The sequence below is a fragment of the Falco rusticolus genome, chromosome 1 (assembly GCF_015220075.1).
Source record: "Falco rusticolus isolate bFalRus1 chromosome 1, bFalRus1.pri, whole genome shotgun sequence".
NCBI lineage: Eukaryota > Metazoa > Chordata > Aves > Falconiformes > Falconidae > Falco > Falco rusticolus.
Genome location: NC_051187.1, coordinates 70,170,284 through 70,192,452, shown reverse-complemented (window position 1 = coordinate 70,192,452; position 22,169 = coordinate 70,170,284). Strand labels below are relative to the sequence as shown.

General features: G+C 43.0%; 1 protein-coding gene across 4 annotated transcripts in view; it reads left to right on the top strand.

The window, feature by feature from the left end:
- Positions 1 to 3,987: 3,987 nt before the first annotated feature.
- Positions 3,988 to 22,169, top strand: part of GABRB1 (gamma-aminobutyric acid type A receptor subunit beta1) — a 140,898-nt gene continuing 122,716 nt past the window's right edge. For 2 of the 4 annotated variants that reach the window (XM_037383858.1, XM_037383843.1), the window contains exons 1-3: positions 3,988 to 4,156; positions 4,239 to 4,330; positions 4,421 to 4,488. In XM_037383858.1, coding sequence (XP_037239755.1) covers positions 4,071 to 4,156; positions 4,239 to 4,330; positions 4,421 to 4,488 — 246 coding nt within the window. In that variant the 5' untranslated portion in view covers positions 3,988 to 4,070. Of the gene's footprint in view, positions 4,157 to 4,238; positions 4,331 to 4,420; positions 4,489 to 21,820; positions 22,113 to 22,169 lie in introns of those variants that run through there. The other 2 variants (XM_037383838.1, XM_037383850.1) reach the window with 2 other exon arrangements.

Below are 22,169 nucleotides of genomic sequence, written 5' to 3'. Positions count from 1 at the left end.
TTTCCTGTTCTGTTTTCTGTCACACTGTAATGCAAGTTTTCTAATTAATTATGCTGCTTTCCCACATAACACCAGTCCTGCTTCTGGCCTGTGGCTGGTGTATTGGTTCCCACAACAGTTCTCCCCACTGACTGGAAAACTGCAATTCCAATAGGACATTTAGATTACAAGTATCCTGGGTCTGCAAGTCCCTTTTTCCAATTACTCAAACTGGTCAGTATTACAAATATTAATATTTTCAGCCATCACCTCTACATGCAAAGTGCAGTGTGAGGCACACAGCTCCCTTCCCCTGTTTTGAGCAGAATCACAAAGACATACCTTCCCTCATTCTACATTTAAGAAGGCAGGAAGTATCACTAAAGAGAGATAATAGAGCCACAACTTTTGCAATTTTTTTCCCCCTACTTTCATTAAAAGTTGCGGTCTCCCTTCCTACAGATCTTATCCAGTGGGAAACAGGAAGAATTTACTTCTTTTTTAATGATCTTGCATTCTTTTAAATTAGCCAACATTGTCTGAGCAGGACATTATCTTTGTACTTGTGCACTTTCTGATTCTGAATGAAATTGAGCGTTGTCAAAAAAATCTTTAATAAACTGGAAACATTTCTTTGTGTAAGAAAAAATGTTCCCTCCTGAAAGTTTATGCCTAATGAAGGTAAAAAATGAACATGCAACTCGCCCAGGATGGTTTTATGAATCATGCTTTGCGGTTATATTATTTGTCTTGCTTCTAGTAAGCATTCAACATGCCTCAGAATATGAAAAAAGAAGTCATGGCTACTATGTTAGAACCAGTGGATTTCAGTTGTTGTAGTTTACTAGTGTTTATATATATTTAATCAAGATGAAACTATTCCCCACCCAAAACATCTGCCTTCAGTAATACAGCCCAGAAAATATTTTTTTAAATCTTATTTGCAAGATTTATGTCCATCTTATAAACCCCATAAACATTAAACCCAGCATAGAAATGAGTGGGAAAGGAATTTAGCATTATTATTATTAGCAATGTTTTAAAGAAAAGGGATCATTGGACAACAAATATGAGAAAATAACCTTAAGAAAAGACCATAAGAGCAGAAATTGAAGCCACCACAAAAGTCTGGTTTTCTTTAAAAATATCACAAACTAGTGGCAAAAGTCTCCAGATTAACCCTCTAGGTTTGTATCTACTTATGTGCTTAAATTCTGGGGTGCTCGGCAAATTCCAAGATGCCTAAAAGCCATGTTGAGTACCCATCAGGTTTCCCTCATCCTGAGTGAGTGAGCAAGCCCCACTGGACTGGATGGAAAGACACACTGCTGTATTTGGAATCAAGTTTATTGACTGCAGAAGAAGCTGCCATTCAGACCACATTTGTAAATCAGACCACCAGATGCCTCATCACCTGTAAAAGCTTTAGGAAATGTTTGTGAAGGATAGTGATAGTATCTGGGTGTTGAAGGTTGGCCTCTTTGCCATGGTCACTCATTTTGGACATCACCTGTTCTGTGTAAAAGGGATTGTTAAAGAGCTGCTGAAACCAAGAATTATGTCACAAGAAGTATTTTAATCAAAATTATGACAAGATTCTGTTGCATTGGTGGCCTGGAAAAGCATGCTCTATTTTCCTAGAAACAGATCTTCTACAATGAAAGCAGAACTTCAAGTTCTTAAACGTAAGATAGAACTATTGAGCATTTCAGTTGCTAATATGTGGGTGAGGGGAAGTCCTGCTGTTGGCAAATTCTCTTTTTCAGTCCTGAAAGCAATGGAACACACGTCCCAGACATGTTCCCATCATCCACCTCATGGTGCAAAGGATCCTTCTCACCACCCCAGCAGCATAATGCCATGCAGCTCCTCCTTTGTGTGGTTATTAGAAGTACCGTATAAACCTCTTCATTCCCAAGCCCAAACTACTGAGGTATCTTTTCATTATCGTCTCCTCACAGCATGATATCTGCAGTTGTTTCAAGACCCCATTTTAGAGCCCAGATGTCCCCAGTGAACAAGCTGAACAAGATGGGAGTTGAATTTCCATAAAACGCCACTTTTGGGAAACAGTCAATGGCTCACTAGTCTTGTTTTGGGGATGCTCAGTGGAGGAAGCTCGACACCGGTCTGCGGACCAGTGCAGCTCAGCCAGGAGAGCTCTCAGAGGAACCAGCTTGCTGAAGAGAACATCCTCCCCCTCCCTGGGTTGCGCTGAGGCATTCCTAAGGGCAGCAGCCCTGCAGGGCAGGCTTAGTGCACGCCTTTTCCAACCAGAAGATAAGCTCCAGAAATGCATCTAAAACATTTCAAGCACTAATGGGCATTCAATCCCGGGATGGGACTACAGCTAGTCCAAACTAAAGTTGCCCTGAAATGTACTGAGAATGAAGAATTCATATATAATAAACCCCTGCACTTATGGCTTAAGATGGATTTTGGCAAGCCACAGAGAGCAGAAATCTCCCTTTCTTTCATACAGGTGTATCTGACTTTCACATGGTTTATGACAAAGATAAAATTATCTATAGGATATAACGCTGCACACCATCAAAAGGCAGAAGGGACTCTATAGTCCCATGGAAAATCCTAATTCAGTGCTTCAGAGGAACCAGGTAACATTATGGTGAAATTTGATACAACTGAATAAAATGGTACTTTTTGGTACACTTCTATGGGTAGAACATTTATTTTTTAAACTGCTAGACGCAAGACATACCACTTACAATTGAACACTACTAAAATATACTCATCGTGATTAGTAAATTTTAAAATCTCTTTCCAAACAGCAATGCTAAAGTACTATCATGATGAGCTGGGAGATGACATTTTTTAGCAACCAAGGACTAAAACAGGAGGAAAAGAAAGATATGTTCAGTGTAAAAGTCCTCAAAACCGAATGAAAACGTTTATTACACTGTTACAGACCAGCAATAAAAGAATTCTTCTCATAAACTCACACTGTTGCGGCTACATGAAGTAGCTGTGAGGGTGAGAGGCTCCTGTGGTAACCCCTTAGGAAGCGCGTCACGCCCCTTGAGAGGGAAAATTTGCATTGAAATGTGCATCGTCAGGATGTCCGAATTTATCACTAGAAACGATGTTTCAGTAATCCTGCATTTTTCGAATATCGGGGCATGTTTCAACCGCAAAAGAACCACCAGAAGCCTGCCATTTTCTCCGAAATAAGCCCGCACGGCACTGCGGGAGCACCAGAAACACGGAACCCGTACCCCCGGGCCGCCGCAGGCCGGCTGCACCGCGCAGGTGAGGCGGGCTGGACCCGAAAGGGATCGGTGCTCTGTGCCGAGCCACCGAGCGGGGGGCAGAGCCGCGCACGGATCACCGGGCTGCGGCCGGCAGCGTGCAGCATCGCCCACCGGGGCCAGGCTGCCTCACGGCGTCACTTCAGGGACTTTTCTAAAAATCCCCTTCCGAACGCAAGGCCGGTTACTGTGGCCGACACAGAGCGATCACAGCCCTGTCGCCGTCTCCCGCGCAGGCCGCGGCGGGCACTCGGGCGGGACGGGCGCGGCGCAGCCCCGCTCGGGGCGCAGCGCACCGACGGGCGGCTGCGTGGGGCGGCTGCGTGAGGCGGCTGCGTGACGCGCCCGCCCGGACAACGCGCGGTTGGCCCCAAAACGCGCCGTGTCTCTCCGGTGTTGCAGCCCCCCGTTCCGGTATCCGTGACGTCAGCGCCTCCCACCGTGAACTGTCACAGGGAAGCGCCCTCCGCACGTATTTGTTTTCTCTTGGCGAGAAGTTCGCGCCCCAGCCGGGGCGGCTGCACCGACCGCGGCAGCCCGTGGGCTCTCCGTTCCGCCCTGCCCCGCCTGCGCCCGCCGCTGCGGCGGGGCCGGGCCGCCACCTGTTGCGGTGCCGCCGCCCTCACCCCCGGCGCGGCGGGCGGGCGCGGGGCAGGCGGGGGCGCCGTATGCGGGCCGCGGCGGGCAGGGGGGCGCCCCGGGGGCCGCGGCGCCCCGCTCCGCGCATGCGCCCTGCCGGCGGGAAGTGTTGCTCCACCGCTCCGCGCCAAGTTGCAGTCCGCGGCTCGTCCCCTGTCAGGCGGCGGCAGCGCGGCCGGTGCCGGGATGGGGGGGGCGGCGGCGGCGAGGCGGGACGGCCCGCGGGCCCTGTCGCTGCCGCTGGTGCTGGCCGTGGCGTGCGCGGCGCGCAGGTGAGCGCCGCCGGGCCGCGGAGGGCCGCGGGCGTGGGGCCGCCCAGCCGCCTCCCTAACCCGCCTGTGCTCCTTCCCGCAGCGCCGACGGGCCCAGCAACATGTCCTACGTGAAGGAGACGGTGGACAGGCTGCTCCAGGGCTACGACATCCGCCTCCGCCCCGACTTCGGAGGTGAGGCGCCCGCGTTCCCCCGACCCCCCAGCCCCCTCCCGCCCCGGGGCGCCCCCCGCCGGCTAACGTCGCCTCCCGTTCCCCCCGCAGGGCCGCCCGTGGATGTGGGCATGCGGATAGAGATCGCCAGCATCGACGTGGTCTCGGAGGTGAACATGGTGAGTGACCGCCGGGCCGGGACGCAGGGCGCTGCCGCCGGCTCCCCGCCGCGACCGGCCGGAGCGGAGAGCGGGGCCCCCCTCGCCACAGCGCCCCCTGCCGGCCTCCCCGGCGGGGCGAGCGCGTCCCCGCCGGTAGCACCAGCCCCGCGGGGACGGGGTGTCACCTGCCGGGAGCCCGGCTTGGGGCGGGGGTCGCTTCCCGGGCGACGGCAAATACTATAAAGCGGCCAGGCGCATCGCGGTTGCTAGGAAAAAGTTATTTGCGTTGTTAAGCAAACGTTTGCGTGCCTGAACTGGCGCCCCCGAGGTGCTCCCTGCCGCTATAGGAACGCCGGGTACAGGTCTGAGGTGCGGGGTTCTGCTTGCACGGGTTTGCCGTTTGCGTAGTCAACAGCTGGCTTCAGAAATGTTGGAGCGTCTTGAGCGGCAGCAGCAGATTGGCACGTGCAGTTTTTTCATGTTAAATGATTTAAAGAGTTAGACACTTTGCAAGCTAGTGGTGTTGAGTAAAAGGTGCAAAAAGAAAAGAAAAAGGAGCTTCTAGAAAACACTCTCTTGAAGAAGGGAAAGAACACCCAGCATTGCAGATTAAGTACTTAGAGGATGTTGCATATCCAGCTATGGAAATCGGAAAAGTCTCCTGCCTACAGGTGTGAAACATACCGCATTAGATTTCGGCTCTGCTGCTGGAAGAAATGCTAATAGGCGTGCAGGCTTAAAGAGCAAAAATGTGTCTCTATAGTGCTTGCCTTGTTTGACAGCCTTTTCCCAGAAGAAAATGAAAAATCAGTTACATGTCTGAACATTTTACAAAATCATGTTGTATTAGTATGCACTGTGGGCAGTTTGCTCTCGCTATCTTGTCTTATGTTTGGTCTCATAAAAATCTTAAGATGCTTTCCTTCCATAGAGGAACACCTGTTTAGTTAAAAGAAGCTAGAAGCCTTGCATTTCCATCCTGATCGGTTGATTTCATTAAAAAAAAACCAAAAAACAACCCAACAACAGGTGGTTATTTGCCTATCCAAAGTAATTTTCCAGGAGTGGGGACTTTTTCCTTAGAGGGGAATTTTTCCTATTATTTAATAGTTGTCATTAAAACAGTCTCTTCTGAGATTGTTTTCATTTTCATATTTAGTTTTTTTCTGTTGGTTATGTGTACCTGTTATGTTTGCTTATGAATAAGCTTGGCAGAATGGGGAGGGAAGGAGATTCATCACATTGCATGTAGCATTTCAGAGAGCCTGGTATGCTAATGCCACGCAAAGACTACACTTTACTAGTTTCAGCTCCTGGAGTTGCTGTTGCTGTATTATACTTTCAGGGAAGAACATGGTAGGGACTATGCAGATCATGCAGAGAAAACAACATAAAATAGCCAAATAACAAATCTACTTCGACTCTAAACTGTTTCTACCACCCTGTGATGGGATTGCTGCTTCTAAACAGTGGTATACCCTTGGAGAGCCAAAACAGGACAAACACAATCAACAAAATACCTGCTCTGAAAGGTCCGGAACTTATCTTGTAAAGTCTCAACACCTGAAATACTGTTTATTGGAAGGGGAGTGGATGTGACTGTTTCCAGTGGCAATGTCACAGTGTATGAATGGCATTGCATCAGCTGACAGCATTTCTGCCTAGCTTTGATGGATCCAGCATGCAACGTCCTCCTCCATTCTGACACTTGCAGAGCCCTTGGGAAACTGTAATTTGAACTCCCTGGGTTTTAATCAAGGAAAGTTACATGCTAGATGGATTCTTTTGACTAATCTGCGTGTGCTAGGAGGGCAGCTCTGCTAAGACTGGTCAAAAAAGTTAGATGTTTTCATTTCATAAAATGCTACATCTCTCACAGGGGAAGGAAGTAACCATTCCCAGGTATAGCAAATAGCCCATTCCTTAAACGCAAATATGGAAAACACAGTGTCCGTTCTGAATCACTGTGAAAGGGGTTTTCCCAAACCACAAGTGCTTACCTGTACATACCATGTCTGGAGTGTTGCAAGGTCTTCATTGTGTTGCTAGAGACTTACATACCCTTTTAGGCAATGATTAGTAATTTCATCCATCATTCCAGAAATGAGGGGATCAGTATCTCAGCTTAAGAAAAATTTTTCTACCTAGTAAAATAACGTTTTATTCTGGTACTTTTTCTGAGAATCACGGCGTTGAAATGCTTAATGTGGCAACAACCTGTGAACGATTCACCTTCTCTCCTTTCCTTTTGAACTGCTGTCTTGTAGATTGTTTCTTTCTTTGTTTGTTAAGAGCTACCATTCTGTGTCTTCAGAGACAGAAGTGTTTACCAGAGAAGATGCTGGTTTATAGCTTCTGTTGTCTATAGGGTGGGTTTTGTTGCTGAAGGAAACCGGTAACATGAGCAGGGAGAGCAACACCCTTACCGTGCGAGCGCCTCTTGGCAAGAGAGTCTGGTTGGACTCCACCAGAGCTCTGTTCAGGCAGTCTCACCTGTCGGTATTGGAGGAAGTTGTCTCATCCCTTGGCTGTCTTCAGGCTCCTGAAACCTCATTTCCAGAATGGCAAGACGCAGTTATTCCAAATCCCGGTACCCACAGGCAGGGTTAATTTTTTTTATTCCAGTCTTGGTGCTTAAATAAGAGTAAAGGTTAAAATACCTCTCTCTCTCGGCTATGAAGGAGATGTATCTCTTCGGTGCATTAGCTGAGAATATGTCATGGCTGTAGGTTGTCTGCCAAGTCAACAGGCTGATCTGTATGTCCGAGTAAGTCCACTCCTCGGGTAAAAAGTTGAAATACAGACAACAGAACTATTGTGAATTCTGTGAGTGCCATCAGTAATAACTGTCTACTCAAGCAGCTTGTCTAGTTGTAGTGGCTTCTTCGAGTACACTAAACTACTGTGAAGTACTTTAGTCAGTTAATGAATTGAGACTTGCGCAGCCTTGAAGTCAACCTGTTATTTCTCCTGATATATTCAGCTTTTTAAACTGCTGTTTTATAGCTGCTTGGTAGTTCAATACTGTAGTGAGCTGCTGTAGCAACTTTTACAGAAGGATTAATTGAAGCAGTCATTCTCATGACTCCCCCATTTGGCATCAGATATGTTGTCATACATTGATTTTTGCAGGTAATAAGCTGAAGAGCTTGTCATACATAGAACAAGCAGCAGAAGTAGAATATAAAAGTCCTAATGACCATTGCCCAGTTCTAACCATGTTTTCTTTCTAATACACCATGAGATAAGTTTTAATCTGTTTTCATCAGATTTTTCACGTCTTTGCTGCAGTAACTGTAGGCACTCCCTTCCAAAGGTACAAGGTGCCCCTTCGCTTTGTCTTAATTAATGAATGTTCAGCTAACTTTCATCCATGACAGAGTTCCTTTAGAAGTATATCAGACATTTACATGAATGTAAAGACTTCATTAAGAACCATGCTACAACTAAATCTATTAAACTGCTGTGACATGAATTGTCTGGTTTTCTCTGATACTTTTACCTGGTTAATGGAAGGTGCTGCTTGTACATCAAGAATAAACATGGACAGCATGATTCATGGCAACTACTGTCAAGATTCAGGGCAAGCAAACAAATAGCATATTGCTGTATCTACTAGGAAACAGTCAAGAAGTAGCTGAATTTGGGGGTTGGGGGAGGGCGGGAATCGCATGCCGTACATGATGTAATTGTCTACAAAATGTAATTTCCTACTGAGCAGATGTTCAAATCTTTGTAGTAGGGAAAAGATAGCTGTACATGTTTTACAGTTTTGAAAAAACAGCACACATGATAAAGAACCTTTCATAGAGTGGTTAGGAGACACCAAAAAGAAAAAAAAAAGAAAAAAAAAAGCCCATTATTTTGTATTGGGAACACTGTTCCTACCTACCATTCTGATTTTACACTGATGATGATGATTTAGTTTCTATGATATCAAATTGAAGGTTTTTTGTCCCAGAAAAAGAAAACACGGAAAGAGCATATAATTCTTTAGCTTCTTTACACCCAAAGTGACTTTTACTTAAGGCACTTCCATGTATCTGATCTCCCAAATAAGCCACAAATCTTGCAGAGAAGCAGGATTTTATCTGTTGCCTACTGCTCAAAAGTCACAACTGGTTCTCAAGGCTTTCCTTAAGTCATTTGTCTTTTATACTGTCAACATCCCAACCTGCTGGATAATGGTTTTTTGCCCCTGAAAGAATTTGATTTAGCTTAAACAGCTCACTTTTTGTGTCCTTCTGGGAAAACCAATAATAAGCCAGCTGCATAGATTATTTTTTTCATCCATTTCATGTGATACCACCCTCTCAGATTCTAGCTCATGTGATTATATATAAGAAACCAAACACAGAGACAGCCATTATCTTCGGATGCATCTTTGACACCATGGTTTATACTGAATGATAAAGTCATGTGTTTGTGGCACAAAGTAGACCTGCGTGTCACGTTTGATCCCTCACTCTGTTATGACTGCAGGTTATTATTGGTTTGGAGAATGAGGTGTCTCTCAGTACTTAAAAGCTGTGCTGCCTATGTTGTCAGACAGGCTTTTCTATTATGCTTATTTAGCTTTCCCTGGAAGCAATACAGTATTTCTCTTTTTTTCTTACCTTAGAGCTGTTTCCAGGTCTGTTGCTGAAACACTAGCTTGTATTAGAAAATGAGTCCAAAATAAATGTATTTTCTTATGTACGAGAAGTTTACAGAAATACTACTTTAGAGGCTGGTAAACAGGGGGTTGTCTGAAGGCTCAACTATATTGCTTGTTTCACAGCATCTTGCTTTATTCAGTTTGGGTAGTGAGCAGTTCTGCAAGTGTGGAAAAATTAAGAGCAAACTTGTGTTCTCCCCCCACATGATCTCTAGAAAGAATCTTCTTGATCTTCAGAGTGTGTCTTTTTGGGGTACTAAATGCTTTTTCAGTTTAAACTTTTATGGAGTAATTTCCCACGTAAGTTGATGTATTTTACCTCAGAATCAAGCCAAATGAATAAGCAGTCCTTGAGCAAATATCACTGCAGGTTGAAACAGAGGATTAGTGTTTCGTTCAGTTGTATAAACAGCAGTAAAGGAGGACATCTGTGTCCTGTGCTGCATGAACAGGAGCACAGCCAGTCGGTTAAGGGAACTGATTATCTCTACTTAGGACTTGCTAGACCGTATCTAGATACTGCATCCAGTTTGGGGCCTCCCTCCTTCCCCCCAGCCAGTACAAGAAAGATGTTGAACAGAAGCAAGCCCAATGGAGAGCCACCAAGCTGATCATGGCTGGAGCACTTGCTCTGTGAAGAAAGGCTCTGGAACCAGGGCATGTTCAGCCTGGAAAAGATGGCTTCAGAGGCAGCTTCCCAGGACCAGTGAAAAGGTTATGGAGAAAATGGAACTGGGCTCTTCGTAGAGGAACATGATGGGAGGACAAGAGATGACTGACATGAAGGGAAACAAAAGAGGTTGAGGCTGGATGTAAGGAATAGGGTTTTATACCCTTTGAGGGCAGCCCAGGAGAGAAGCAGGGTGCCCAGAGAGCTTGTGCAGTTTCTGTCCTTGGTGGTCTGGAAGACCTGACTGGATCAAGCTGTGAGCAGTCTGGTCTGACTTCATAGCTGCATTTTTTTTTTTAATAAAATAATAATACAGGAGGCAGAACTCTCCTTAGCATTAATAAACCTTCAGCAATAGTCAGCTGTGCCTAATTTTCAGAGTTCTGGGCTGATCACACAAGATGACCTTGACAAAATGTATATACACACAGTAGTTTTCAAATTTGCCTATACATCCAAGGCAAGCATATATATGCCTCCAGAGCCTAGAAGAGCCAAAGGGCTTCCCCTTGCTTTAGGATTGACACCAGGCTGGGTGGCTGTGGCATCCTGCACTGGTAGGTGTTAAGAGAAGCTAAATCAGTGGGTTTAAACACTCAGGCTGGGTAAGGCTTGGAACCAAGGCACTGACATTTGACTATTAATCCTGGCAGGCCAGTGCTCATGCGTTGGACTCCCAGTTTTAGGAATGGTAGAGAGAATTTTATGTGTGGGTGCAGGTTATCGTAAGGCACTTCTTGCAGGCTGAGGAAGGCTTAAGCTGTGTTTATAGCTATAACCAGAGTTTCACACGTCACAGTGTTCTTTCTCCCTGTCTGGATTAAGTATCTGAGAGTTTAGCATGGTGGCTGTTGTGAATCTCAGTGGAGGAAACAAACACTACGCTGGGGAACCAAAGTGGCCTTGTGAACCTCATCTCATACCTCTTTGCATCAGAGCAGCCAAGTCTCAGTTTTATGTAATTTTGTCTGGTTCCTGGAGAACTAAAACATCAAACTCCCTTCAGCTCAGCCAGTGAGGCAACAGAAGTGACCAGGGTAGTCAGAATGATAATAAATGGTCCTTGGTCTAAATACATTTGCCTGAATTTCCCAGGTTAAACTGATTTTTAAAACAAGATTTTAAACTCAACAATTATTAATGAAAATTTGCTTAGCTGTAGTGCAAAAGAAGAAAGGAGAAGTACTTTTCTGTTATACAGCAACTCACTTGAAGAGCATGAAGGACATGCAAAAGCACTTGAAATGAATATTAATAAGAATCTTCAGCAACTGATTTTTTTCCCAGCAAATATGGAAAAACTAATCAAGTAATAATACATAAAGGTCAGATCATTTCATCACTGTCTATTCCAAACAGGAGTAATTATATTAAAGAATGAAACAGAATGAATGTAGAAATAGGCAGCTTGAGGTTAAATGACTGGGTCACTGTTACTGAACGTGGTGTTGTGTTATTTTTCGTTTGACTGCATGAACAAGCGGTTCTTCAATAAAATTAACAAGTAGGCAAAAAGGATAAAGCAATAACCTAAATGTTATTTTATATGATCCAGAAAGTGGATATATCATAATTTTTCAAAAGTGACACTAACCTGAGACCAACTTCAGGGTTGATGCATTCTGTATTGCAAATTTTCTTTTCAGCCTGACAGACATAACACTTCCCTGATTTCAAGGTTTAAACAAACTAGCAGTGAACACCCTTTATAGAAAAGATGTGATTCTTTTTTCTAATGTTAAACTCACAGTTTCCCACAAGGGCAGCTCTCCTCACTCCTTCAATTGTTTCTCTTTCTAGCCACTGCAGGTGGCTTACCCTCACTTTCCAGCTTTTCTCAAGAGCTGATAAGCTGAGTTCTGACCTGTGTACTTCATCCTTTAGCCGAGATTTTACACCTGACACCACAGGGCATCCTGATGCATTTGTAGTACAGCCAGATAACATAACCTGTTTTACATTTCTGAAGAAAGAAAGAAAGCGGTCACACTTCCCGTTTGTTTAAAGCACGTTCCAGGAATGCAAGAGAACAGCAGAAGGTAACAAAGGACAGTAAATTATTAGAGTCAAATGATTTTTTTACGTGATTTTGTTGGTAAGCTGTTTCTTACCTTGTTTCTTCTGAGCATGGAGTGAAAAAAAAAAACCTCCCAAAGCAACTGCAAGTCTGAAATATGATGGTATTATTGTGATGAACTGTCAAAAATCTCTTCACCTGGAGTGAGCAAGTGACCACCTGCAAAGCAAAGGACCACATGTTGTCTTAATCATGCCCTAAAACACTTCTTCAGCCAGGTCTTGTTCCTAAAATCTACAGTTCATTGTATCACAGTGGTGAGCAGTGGTATGCATGAAATGGGGGGTGACACCCCCCTCCTGTTTAGTGGAAGCTTTAGCACCCAGTTTGGGGTGTCAGGAATTCACTAAATAAGGGGTACACCTGCAGTTAGATGTGCCTTTCAGTTATATGGGTGAGAAAATGCAAGGTTTCCCCTGGCACTGCCTGTTAACAACGTGGCTGTACTGTGACGGCTGGAAACTTCCAGCTTGTTGTCTATTAGCACACACAAACCCCACGGTTCGGTGGCACAAACCTGAAACATTCAGGGTCCCAAATGATTCTTTAATAATAGAACAGGCAATGATTCACACAAAAGACCCATTCCCCAAAATGAATCACTTTCTAAAAAGAGAAAAATAGATCTATAAAATTAAATTTTAAGTTCTTTCAGGAACCTGAAAGATGTTTCTTTTATTGTGTGTGTGCAGGACGGGGAAGGTGTTTAATTAAAAGCTTGTGTTTTCATTTTCCCCAGTTGCACTGTCTTTTTATTTCTGATTATGGAAAGGAGAGAAATCAGAATGTTCCAAACTAAGCATTTTTCTTCATAAGGAGATGTAAGGGATACATTTCAAGTGTCTGCAAAACTTAGTGATTTTTTTTTTTTAAATCAGTTTTGCGTTGTGCCCTACTGCCTGAAAAGTATTCCTTAACTTGTCTAGGCTGTATTAATAAATTCTCTACCAACTGCAGTTCAGTACAGACCTGGAGCTGAAGCTGTGCAACCAAGAAAGGGAACAGTCACACCACCAGTTAGTTCTCCCTGAGGTGGGAAAAGATCCCAGCCTCAGGGGAGGAACAGCAACAAGCTCGAAGGCTAGCACCCAAAAGACTTGTTCCTGTTCACAGCATGCCAGGTGCTCTGGGACAGCAGCTGAAACCGTTAAATCAAACCCAGAGATTGCAATCATTCAGAAGTATCCCCAGCTGATGTTTTATTGATCACTGTTTTCCAAACAGCAGCTGCCTTGAAGAGTTCTCTGGGGTGTCTCATCTCCCATCCTTCTAAGTGCGCTGTATTTTAAAACATCATGAGGCCTGTAAAACCAGCTGTAAGAGCTTCTAGCAGGTGATGAAAGAGTCCAGGATGGCTACCAGAAGGATTTTGTACTTTAATGCTCTTTGAGACTCCTTTTTTTCCTCCAGAAAAAGAATTCAGGGTCTCAAGGCACACACTTCCATGCATGTAGAATTTCTCTTCCCTTACATACAATACCACCTGTAACACTGGCAGTGCTCCACAGAGCATATTAAAATGAAATTGTTTCCACCCCAAAGGCTAAACTACTGCAAATATGTTCACAGGGAAATTGGTAGTAGCAGTCACTGAATAATCTAGCAGAATAACACCAGATAATGCAGTTTGTTCAGTTCTTCCTTTAAGCAGTAGCTCTGTATTAAGATTTACATAGGCTGGAGAAGGTAGATTAGATTTCTTGCCTGTCAACCTTTAGGATGACGTTTCAAGATTAAAAGGTTGCTTTTGGCCAAAGCAGTGTCACACTGAGGTTTGCTCCATCCTCTGCAGGGCCAAATACTTAACGGTTTGTATTATGCCATGAACAAAGGAAAGGTAGTGTAAAAGACACAAAGGCAGCTTCTAGAAAGCTGCATTATCACATAGACGTCCGCCCTATAGCAAAATGGAATTGTAAGGTTTTAAATGCTCATGATAGAATGCATAGTTTCACAGCAAAGATTAATGATTTCAGACCGCCAAACTTAATTAAAGGTCAGAATAAATGTTCTCCATTAAAATTCATCAATCCATTTGGCTGAGATGGAAGAATTTTGGTCATGTCTTTTTTAATTGCCTATAGAAAGGACTGAAGAGATAGCAAAGTTAAAACTGTTGAAATAGGTACGCGATGTCTTAATATTATTTGGGATTATCTTAATCATGTTAAAAGATGGGTGCCGTTAATTCCCCATCATATTTTTAACCTGAGGAGACTCTTATGCGTAGCTGAAGTAACATGAGTAGCAGTCAGCTGCGGGTGGGTATGTTCGTGCTTGGGTATCTCAGGAGCTTCTAGGCAATACTAATTCTCACAAAGCACTGAGGGTTCTGGTCCCACGCAGGGAGCCTAGGTGCTGATGGTCCCATTCATTTCAGTGAGTGTGCTCATGGATACAATTTCTCACACCGGTAAACTGAAGTGCACATTAGCTTTAGCATCTCAACAGTTTACTCAGCGGTTTGCAGGAGCAGTCTAGCTCTCCGGTTTACATCAGTTTTAAATCTTTGTTTCCATACAGTTTTTGTCGTTAGTCTTCAGCATGAGAGAATAACCAAGCCTGGAATGATATCCTCCCACCCTGTGTTCTTCCATGATGATTTATCCTTTCTTTAACCGGTTGTTTTGTAAAACGTTCACTGGTTGAAACCATACACAAGTCAAAGAGAGAAACGGGTGAGGTTCAGAGGCTTCATACATAAATTGCATTTCATAGTCAGTGCATCTTTGTCACTGGCTTCCTATGAAGGATACAAAACATGGGATTGAGAGCCACCTGTAAATTCTGGGTTTATTTTATCTACTGTGCCAGGACCAAGTGGGGGGAGGGGGGGGGGCGGGGAAGTAAGCTGCAAAACATCGATAACATGCTGGGAATCAAACCTGCAGTGACAGACTTCACAGCTTGTTAAATGTTCTGTGGATTCCTAAACTAATAGGGAGCAAATCCAGTGTCATTGTAGTGTCAATTGGAAATGAATCCTGAATATGGATCTTTTCAGTTCCCACTGTCAAGAGAAATGAGTTTGTTTTCCAGAAGCACCCTAAGGGTATGAATTTCTGAGATCTTAAGGAATATTTATATTCCAGATAACAGTTTCTTTCCTTTTAAATTATTCCTACCAGAAACTCAAAAGTAGGTACAAAGCAGATGATGAGAAGGACTAGCATATTTCAGGAAAATATAAAGACAAACATAAAGTAGTAACCATTCTGCTCACAGCAGTCGTCCTGGACCTTCTCGCCAGTATGATGTGGTCTGTCAGAGAAAGCTGACCTTTGAGGAAATTTTTGCACTGAATGAATGAAGCGAACCAATTTCAAATACCAAGCTAAAAATTCCACCTCATTCTGGAGTGTCTCATCCCAATGGACATTTCATTATGCCAATACTGAAAACATACCATAACACAAATCTTCCACTGTTTCCTTCCCAGAACCCTATGATCCTAAACGCAGTTGACACTGTTCTGCCTTTTAGGTAGTACCAGGGAAATACCACTGCCAGAGACAAAATAGGGAAATGTGACCCATGTCCAGCCACGGTCCCCTGGGTTTAATTTCCTCAGTCTCACTGGAACAGGGATGCTTTGTAAATAATACTGCTGTAGCTCCTAGAAGAGGAATGGACAAGAGGAGACGCAGACAGCATGAGTCAAGACTATTCTCGTGACCAACATGGTACTGCACTGTCACTGTTGGTCTCTGGGGATTTTGTGTGATCTGCGTACAGTATTCACTGCCCACTGTGAAACACCGTGGCTTTTATTTTATTTTAGTGCCTTCAAGGTACCTGTAAGCACTCCAGTTAGTCAAATAACAGACATTAAATACATGCTGTAAATTACTTTTTAAGGCTATTAATATTAATTCTTCCATTCGTCATTAAGAGCAAGTGCAGCACTGGCAAAGAGCAGCAGAGCAGCAGCAGTGTCCTCAGTGTCAGATGTTTGCTTTTCACATATGCGGAACCCAGAAGCAATTAAAATGATAGGTCAGCTCCTGAACTGCCTCCTCTCAGAGGGTAACACAGAACAAAGGACCATCCAGGAACACTGCTCATTAAGTTGTCCAATTTAAAAGTTGTTTTTTCTTTCTCAAAAGGAAAGAGAAAATTGACTACTATATATATGTTTTTTAAATTGGTTTAGAAGTCACTTTTTCTCTTCAGGTACTACTCCTGCCTATACCTACCCTCCTGCCAGGGTAGGAGCTGTCCAGCAGGACAGCTATTAAGCTACTTATTGAAAACAAATACTTCTTTAAAAAAAGATTAAATATTAATCTGCAGATGATTCAGACGTGTATGATTCAGGCAAGCTTATTGCATGGGTTTATTGCAGGACCTGACGGTTTCGGTGACTATTGCACAGCTTCTATTCAGAAACCTAGGCAACAGTGGCACTCCAGATCATAGAGAACAAGTGCAGGAGGAGCTGCTGAGGACAACCTGTTGTTCCGGGGAACAGCGTCAGCACCTGACTGTGCAGGAGGGGGCTGCTGGCTCAGCGGGGACCGTGCTGATCTCACTGCTGCTCTGCAGGGCCCATCAGGTCAAGCTGCTGTCATGACAGATGGCTAATGCTTTTCACCATATTTAACACAGGAATACGGTGGTTTAGATTAGTTTTTGTAGGACTACATAGAACCTCTTACAATGCAGTCAACCTTTGCTGCTGGTTTCAGGTTTGCTGTATTTCCAAGGATGTTTGTGGGGTTAGAAGGGAACTTGAACTAAGGCAGGTAGATCTGTATTCCTTAATTGTGGGGTTTTTTCTCATTCAGATGATTACAGCGATGGAGAGTTCAGCACAATATTGTGGAAAGGGATTATGTAATACAGAGCTCTGTACTTAAAACATTGTGAATCCAATTAACTTATTAGGATGCATAATTCTGCACTTACTAGTCCAAGCAAATGAAAGTTCAGTATTTCACGTGCCTTCCAGTTACAGAAGTGATCACCATAACACACTGCAATATTCCAGAACTCTAGAGTAGGAAGCTGGACAAACTTGAGGCAATAGTAAGCCAAACCCAATTTGGAACCAATACACTTTGGTTTAAATACTTCAACTAGCTAATATTTAGCTATATCCATGTGCTCTTGAATCATCCTTTATAGAAATCCTGTAGAAGAAAAATGTATTTGAAATCTAAGGAAAAAGTTATTCCTGTGTATTAGCTGTTCTTCCACTGACTATTCACTCCAAAGGGCACTTTTGGAGTACATGGAGCATAGAAATGCTCAGCCCACATTGTCCTTTGATCAGGTTTTACTGAAATCAGTGAGGATGCATCAGTAATGAATCAAACCAACTTTATTCAAGCTGATTATACTTTCCTGCAGTAACTATGTTTTCTTGCAGAAATGCTGCCTGTAACATTCATGTACTCCAGACAAACTGAACTGCCCTAAACACACACAGACATCAAGGAAAAATTTTTCAGAATGCTTAATTTTTATGCTAAAGCTTCTGAGAAGATCTCAATAGCAAAATGCAAATGAATGAAAATGAGCAAGTGAGAAAAAACAAGCTGCCTGTTATCTTCCCAGGAATATTATTCTCTGTCATTTCAGTCTTGGCTTGCAGACAACTTGGTTTTCCTTGCAGCTTTTTTATAATTTTCCTGCTGCTATATTTATGCATCCTAACCTAATGTTTAAATGTTGGTATAAGAAGCTATCAGTCTTTCTGACAGTAATCTGAGATCTCAGTCTCCTTAGTCTACATTGAGCCAGCTCCAGTGGAAACAAAATTAATGTGAACAACTACCTATGCATCTTCTTTTTTATTATTCACACCCACGACTACATTATCAGAGTGGCATACAAGCTTTAGAAGTCACAAGTGAGAATCTTCTGTTCTCTGTAGGTGTGAGTGATCAACTACCTTTGATTTTATTTGTGTATTTGACTTTATACTAAGAAATCAGAGTGGATCCACAGTAGGAACTTTGAACTTTGTGCTGAAGTTGAGGAAGTATATGGGTGTTAATGCTTCTGCCTCCTGACGATTCTGACAGTCATTGTAGCGGCAGAACAAAGCTGCGAGGGGAGGTCCTGATTCCCAAGGAAAAGGCAGTAATTCAGCTGGCTTGGGACAGGCTCAGAAAGCGTTTTGAAGGGAAGTGCAGAAGGCTTAGATTTCACTCTGTTCAGCAGGAGATCAGCGCCTACAGCAGTTACATATTGTTGCATTACAGAAGAGAAAAGTGTCATGAGAGAGATCCTGGGTGGAACCAAAGGGTCAACAATGTCTGTTTCTTACATGAAACATTCTTTTTTCTGCGTGACTGTGGACACACAGCAATTCCTCTAGCCTTCAGTTCATCGTCTGTTACAATTCCTACCTTACAGCAATATTATGAGAATTAAATGCGTTGTATGAAAGTTCATTTGGACAGTGGGCAAGTTTCTGCACACTCAGGTGGATAGAAAATACATACAGCCTGCAGCTAAAAAAGAATATATCCTCTGTGACCAGTAATTTCAACACAACATTGTGGGTTATGACCCAGCTGGTCTGTTCCTACATCTCTACAGCAGTATTCCTGCAGTACTGACAGGAATTTGTTGCTTGCTTACGTAGTGAGAAATCCCAAGACAGCACAAGATGTTGCATGGTAATTACATTTTCCTCAGTGGGATTACTGAATGACATATTGTGATATATCAAGAGGCAACTGTGAATTTAACTTGAGTCAGCACAGTAGACTTTGCCCAGTACAGTAGGTTTCCAGATGAACGTAGTGTGAATGTAAGAATAAAGGGAAGTTTTTGAATACCTCACAGCATCATATATGCTCTGTCAGCATTAGCTTTCAAAACACACACAGTTCTGTGCTGGCTTGGGAAAACTTTGTGTATTCACTATTTATTTGGTTTAGATATTCACTGTAATATTTAAGAGCATATTGTTTGCAGAATGAATTCACAGGAGGAGACAATAATGATGCTCATTTGTCTGAAGAATCAGACATGTCAAAATATAAATAGTTTTTCTTTCTATTTACTCATTGATGCCACCAAACGCATGTTTCTTGTGAGTAGCTGAACAGGTAAGCAACATGCATGACTATTCTGTAAACAGGCTATTTAATCTCATTAAATTTCATTTTATTTGCCCAGTGTTTGGAACAACATGCAACAGCAGAGGGCTCTGCTGATCCTTAAAGAGGTGGGCAGATTTTCATTTGTATCCCTCCATGGTTGTACTGTCTTTTGCAAGAAATTGCAAGGGTCATATTTGGGAAGGAGGAGGATTTGGGGAGAAAGTCTGCAATAGAGACTGACACAGTTTGGATTTTGGCTCTCATATTTAGCAGGGAAGTTAGCATGAGCAGAAACTCCCTTCTATGGAAAAGATTTTTTTCTTTAGGTGTTTGTGGAAGAGTTTTAGTGTACCTTAACAAACCATAACCTTCATGCCAAGTTTGTGGCATGTAAGTGGAAAAAGTCTTCCTAGACCTGCCATTCTTGTTTCTAGAATGGACACTCACTTCTCTAGGTTCTCTGTTGGTGCCATGTCCAGTGTCCTCTTTAAAAAAAAATGTCCATAGCAACTTTGAATTGCACTTTGGCCTCTTGGGTAAGTTACATCTTGTGCTGGAAGCAACAGTTAAAGTCAGCCATCCCATGGAGGAGCAAAGAAGGTGGATTACTGAGCTTTAGTTTGTGGATAGATGAGCAGTTCAAGTACTTCAATTCCAAAACATTTACTGATGTGCTGTAATGAGAGCGGAGCACGGTAGCACCAGGGATCTTCAGTTGCTACTAGTCTGCTCACCAGGGAGGTAATGCAGGTTGCTTAAAGTGCCAAGGAGGAAAATCTCCCCCCGCCCCCCCAAATAACTTGGTTGAAGGATCCTCATATCCTCATATATCTCTCTCTTCCCGTTAATGCAATTATACAAAGTCTGTGCTGATATTTCTCCAAGGTTAGGAAGATAAAGTTAGTCAGTATGACCTTGACAAAGGTATTTTTTTTTCTTGCTTTACAATCTGTTAATCCTTAAATTCAAAACCAGGAGCGCTTTTTCCCCCAACAGTCCTTAGCCTCATGATTCAAGCATTACCAGACCAGTTGCACAAAGTAATTTAGAGCCATCTAAAAACTCTATGGATATTAGGGGTGGTTTGGTGGATAAAATTGCACCTCAGACTCATTCTTTTGGCCGTGTCTCTATGAAGGTAATATGGCTGGTGTGTGCCAAATGGAAATTTTCATGCATTTGGTAAGAAGTCCCTGGGTGACTGGGTAAACTGGCATTAGAGCTGTATGAAGACAGTGAATGAGTAACAAGACCTAAGCAAGGGCAAGATGTTTACATCCATGACAAAACCTGTTACATTTGTTAAAAGTGTAGAAATCAGCATGAAATGAGAGAAGTTACTGTATCTAGTCCATCCACTGAGTAGAGAATCCTGCCCTGCATTGTGTATTTTCTGTGCTTACTCCGGGAACTAATACCAGATCATTGTTGAGCAGTCTTTCCATGCCTCAGCCAGGGGGTTCCCTGTGTCTCTGGGACATTGTTTCTCCTATATTCACTTTGTGGCTTTGTATCACATTTCCCACTACCTGCTCCTTTCACATAAGGGTAAGACATTTTGTGTCCTTTGTTTTACATCCCATGATCCTTTCTTCCCCTCAAGTTTCTCTTATATTATACCTTTAAACTCAATGGCCATTTCACTTATTTTCAGTTGATGAAATAGCACATCATATATCATTCCAAGTACCAGCCTGTGTAAGGATCCACCTTATGCACTCTGGAAATGCATGCCTGGCTACCTTGCTGCTTCCTAGGTGTATTTTCACATGTCTGAGAAAGCTTAACAACTGATGAGAGTAATGTCGTGCTTTGTAATATGAGCAATCCAATTTGGTGTCATACTTTTCACCACATATTGATGTTGGATCAGAACCTTTGCTCACCAGCACTGTTATAATTTGGCAGTAACTAGTCTGAAATCAGTGAATCAGATCCAGATGAAAGAAAGATGACAAGCAGACATAGTGTATTTTCAAAAGCCAACTTCTGCACATATATTCATTCCAGAACAAAGCATCTTTCAGATGTTGGATGGAAAGTAATTGCATTTCAAAGTATTATTCCCAAATCTCTTCATTTCCCTGTAATTTTTGGTTCTTACAGCACAGCCATACTGTTTTTTTTTAATACTATGAATTTTAATACTATGAACTTTTATTAATTCTGTTACCTTGACTGTTTTTACACGTAAGCAATCTTATTTAAATGTACCTGCATCATGTTTATTTTAATACATGACTTCCTGCATTCGCTCAACTTTCTGCTTGTGTCATCGCACAAACAGGTCCATATCAAGTAAGCCTTCTCACAGAGGTCACTTGTGGAAACTTTGGTATATTCCATCAGTAGCTGAGCCTTGTCATCCCCCCAGGGATACTCGACACCTTGCAAAGTTGTGCCATACATAGCTGTTGAACAACGCTGAGCTAGAGGAAGAACAGTAAATGATTTACACTAAATTCCTTTTTGAAAAGAGGTAGGAGTAAACAAGTTCAAGATGCTTTATCACAAAAGATGGCATAAATTATTTCTCATCAAGTTCCTAGTTACTCTGGCTGGGGCAAATTTTGAACCAATGTCTTTGAGATAAGGCCGGAGATAAAATGCTTTGACCACTCAGCCTGGGCATTATTACAGACCTGAAACAAAGACATTATTGGACAGGCAGTATATTTTCTACAGTGACTTCTAGTAGGTAAGCAACTTCTATATTGCTTTCCACATCAGTGTCACAAATGACTTTTCATGCAATGCTGAGTGCAAATATGTTAGAAGAAGATAAATAAATGCATGTTTGCTAATGTCAGCCATCCAGCTCATTCTTCAGGATTGGGTTTCCGTTGAATATGCAGCAGTAGGCAATCACCTAATGATTTTTTTTTCAGATTCAGTATCTTCTGACACATGAGATATGCATGATGGGGCAGCAAGCTGAGGGCTCACCTGGTGTCTGATTCATTATCATGGAGATGAGCAAACCAAACACCTGCATGGCAGTTGAGAAGGGGGACTTCTGGCAGACAGTAAGAAGATATCCAGCTGGAGTTTAGTTATGGACTTGGTGAAACTGGCCTGCGCTTTGGGAGTCACTTTGGATGGCATTCAGTGGTTTTTATCTAATTCCAGGGAGAAAATTGTGACATTTTAAAATGGCAACGGAAGCAAGGAAAGCAAGTGGTGAGTGAGCCTTTAGTTCAGACAACAAGGTGAAGCTTATACCCAGATCAACAACAG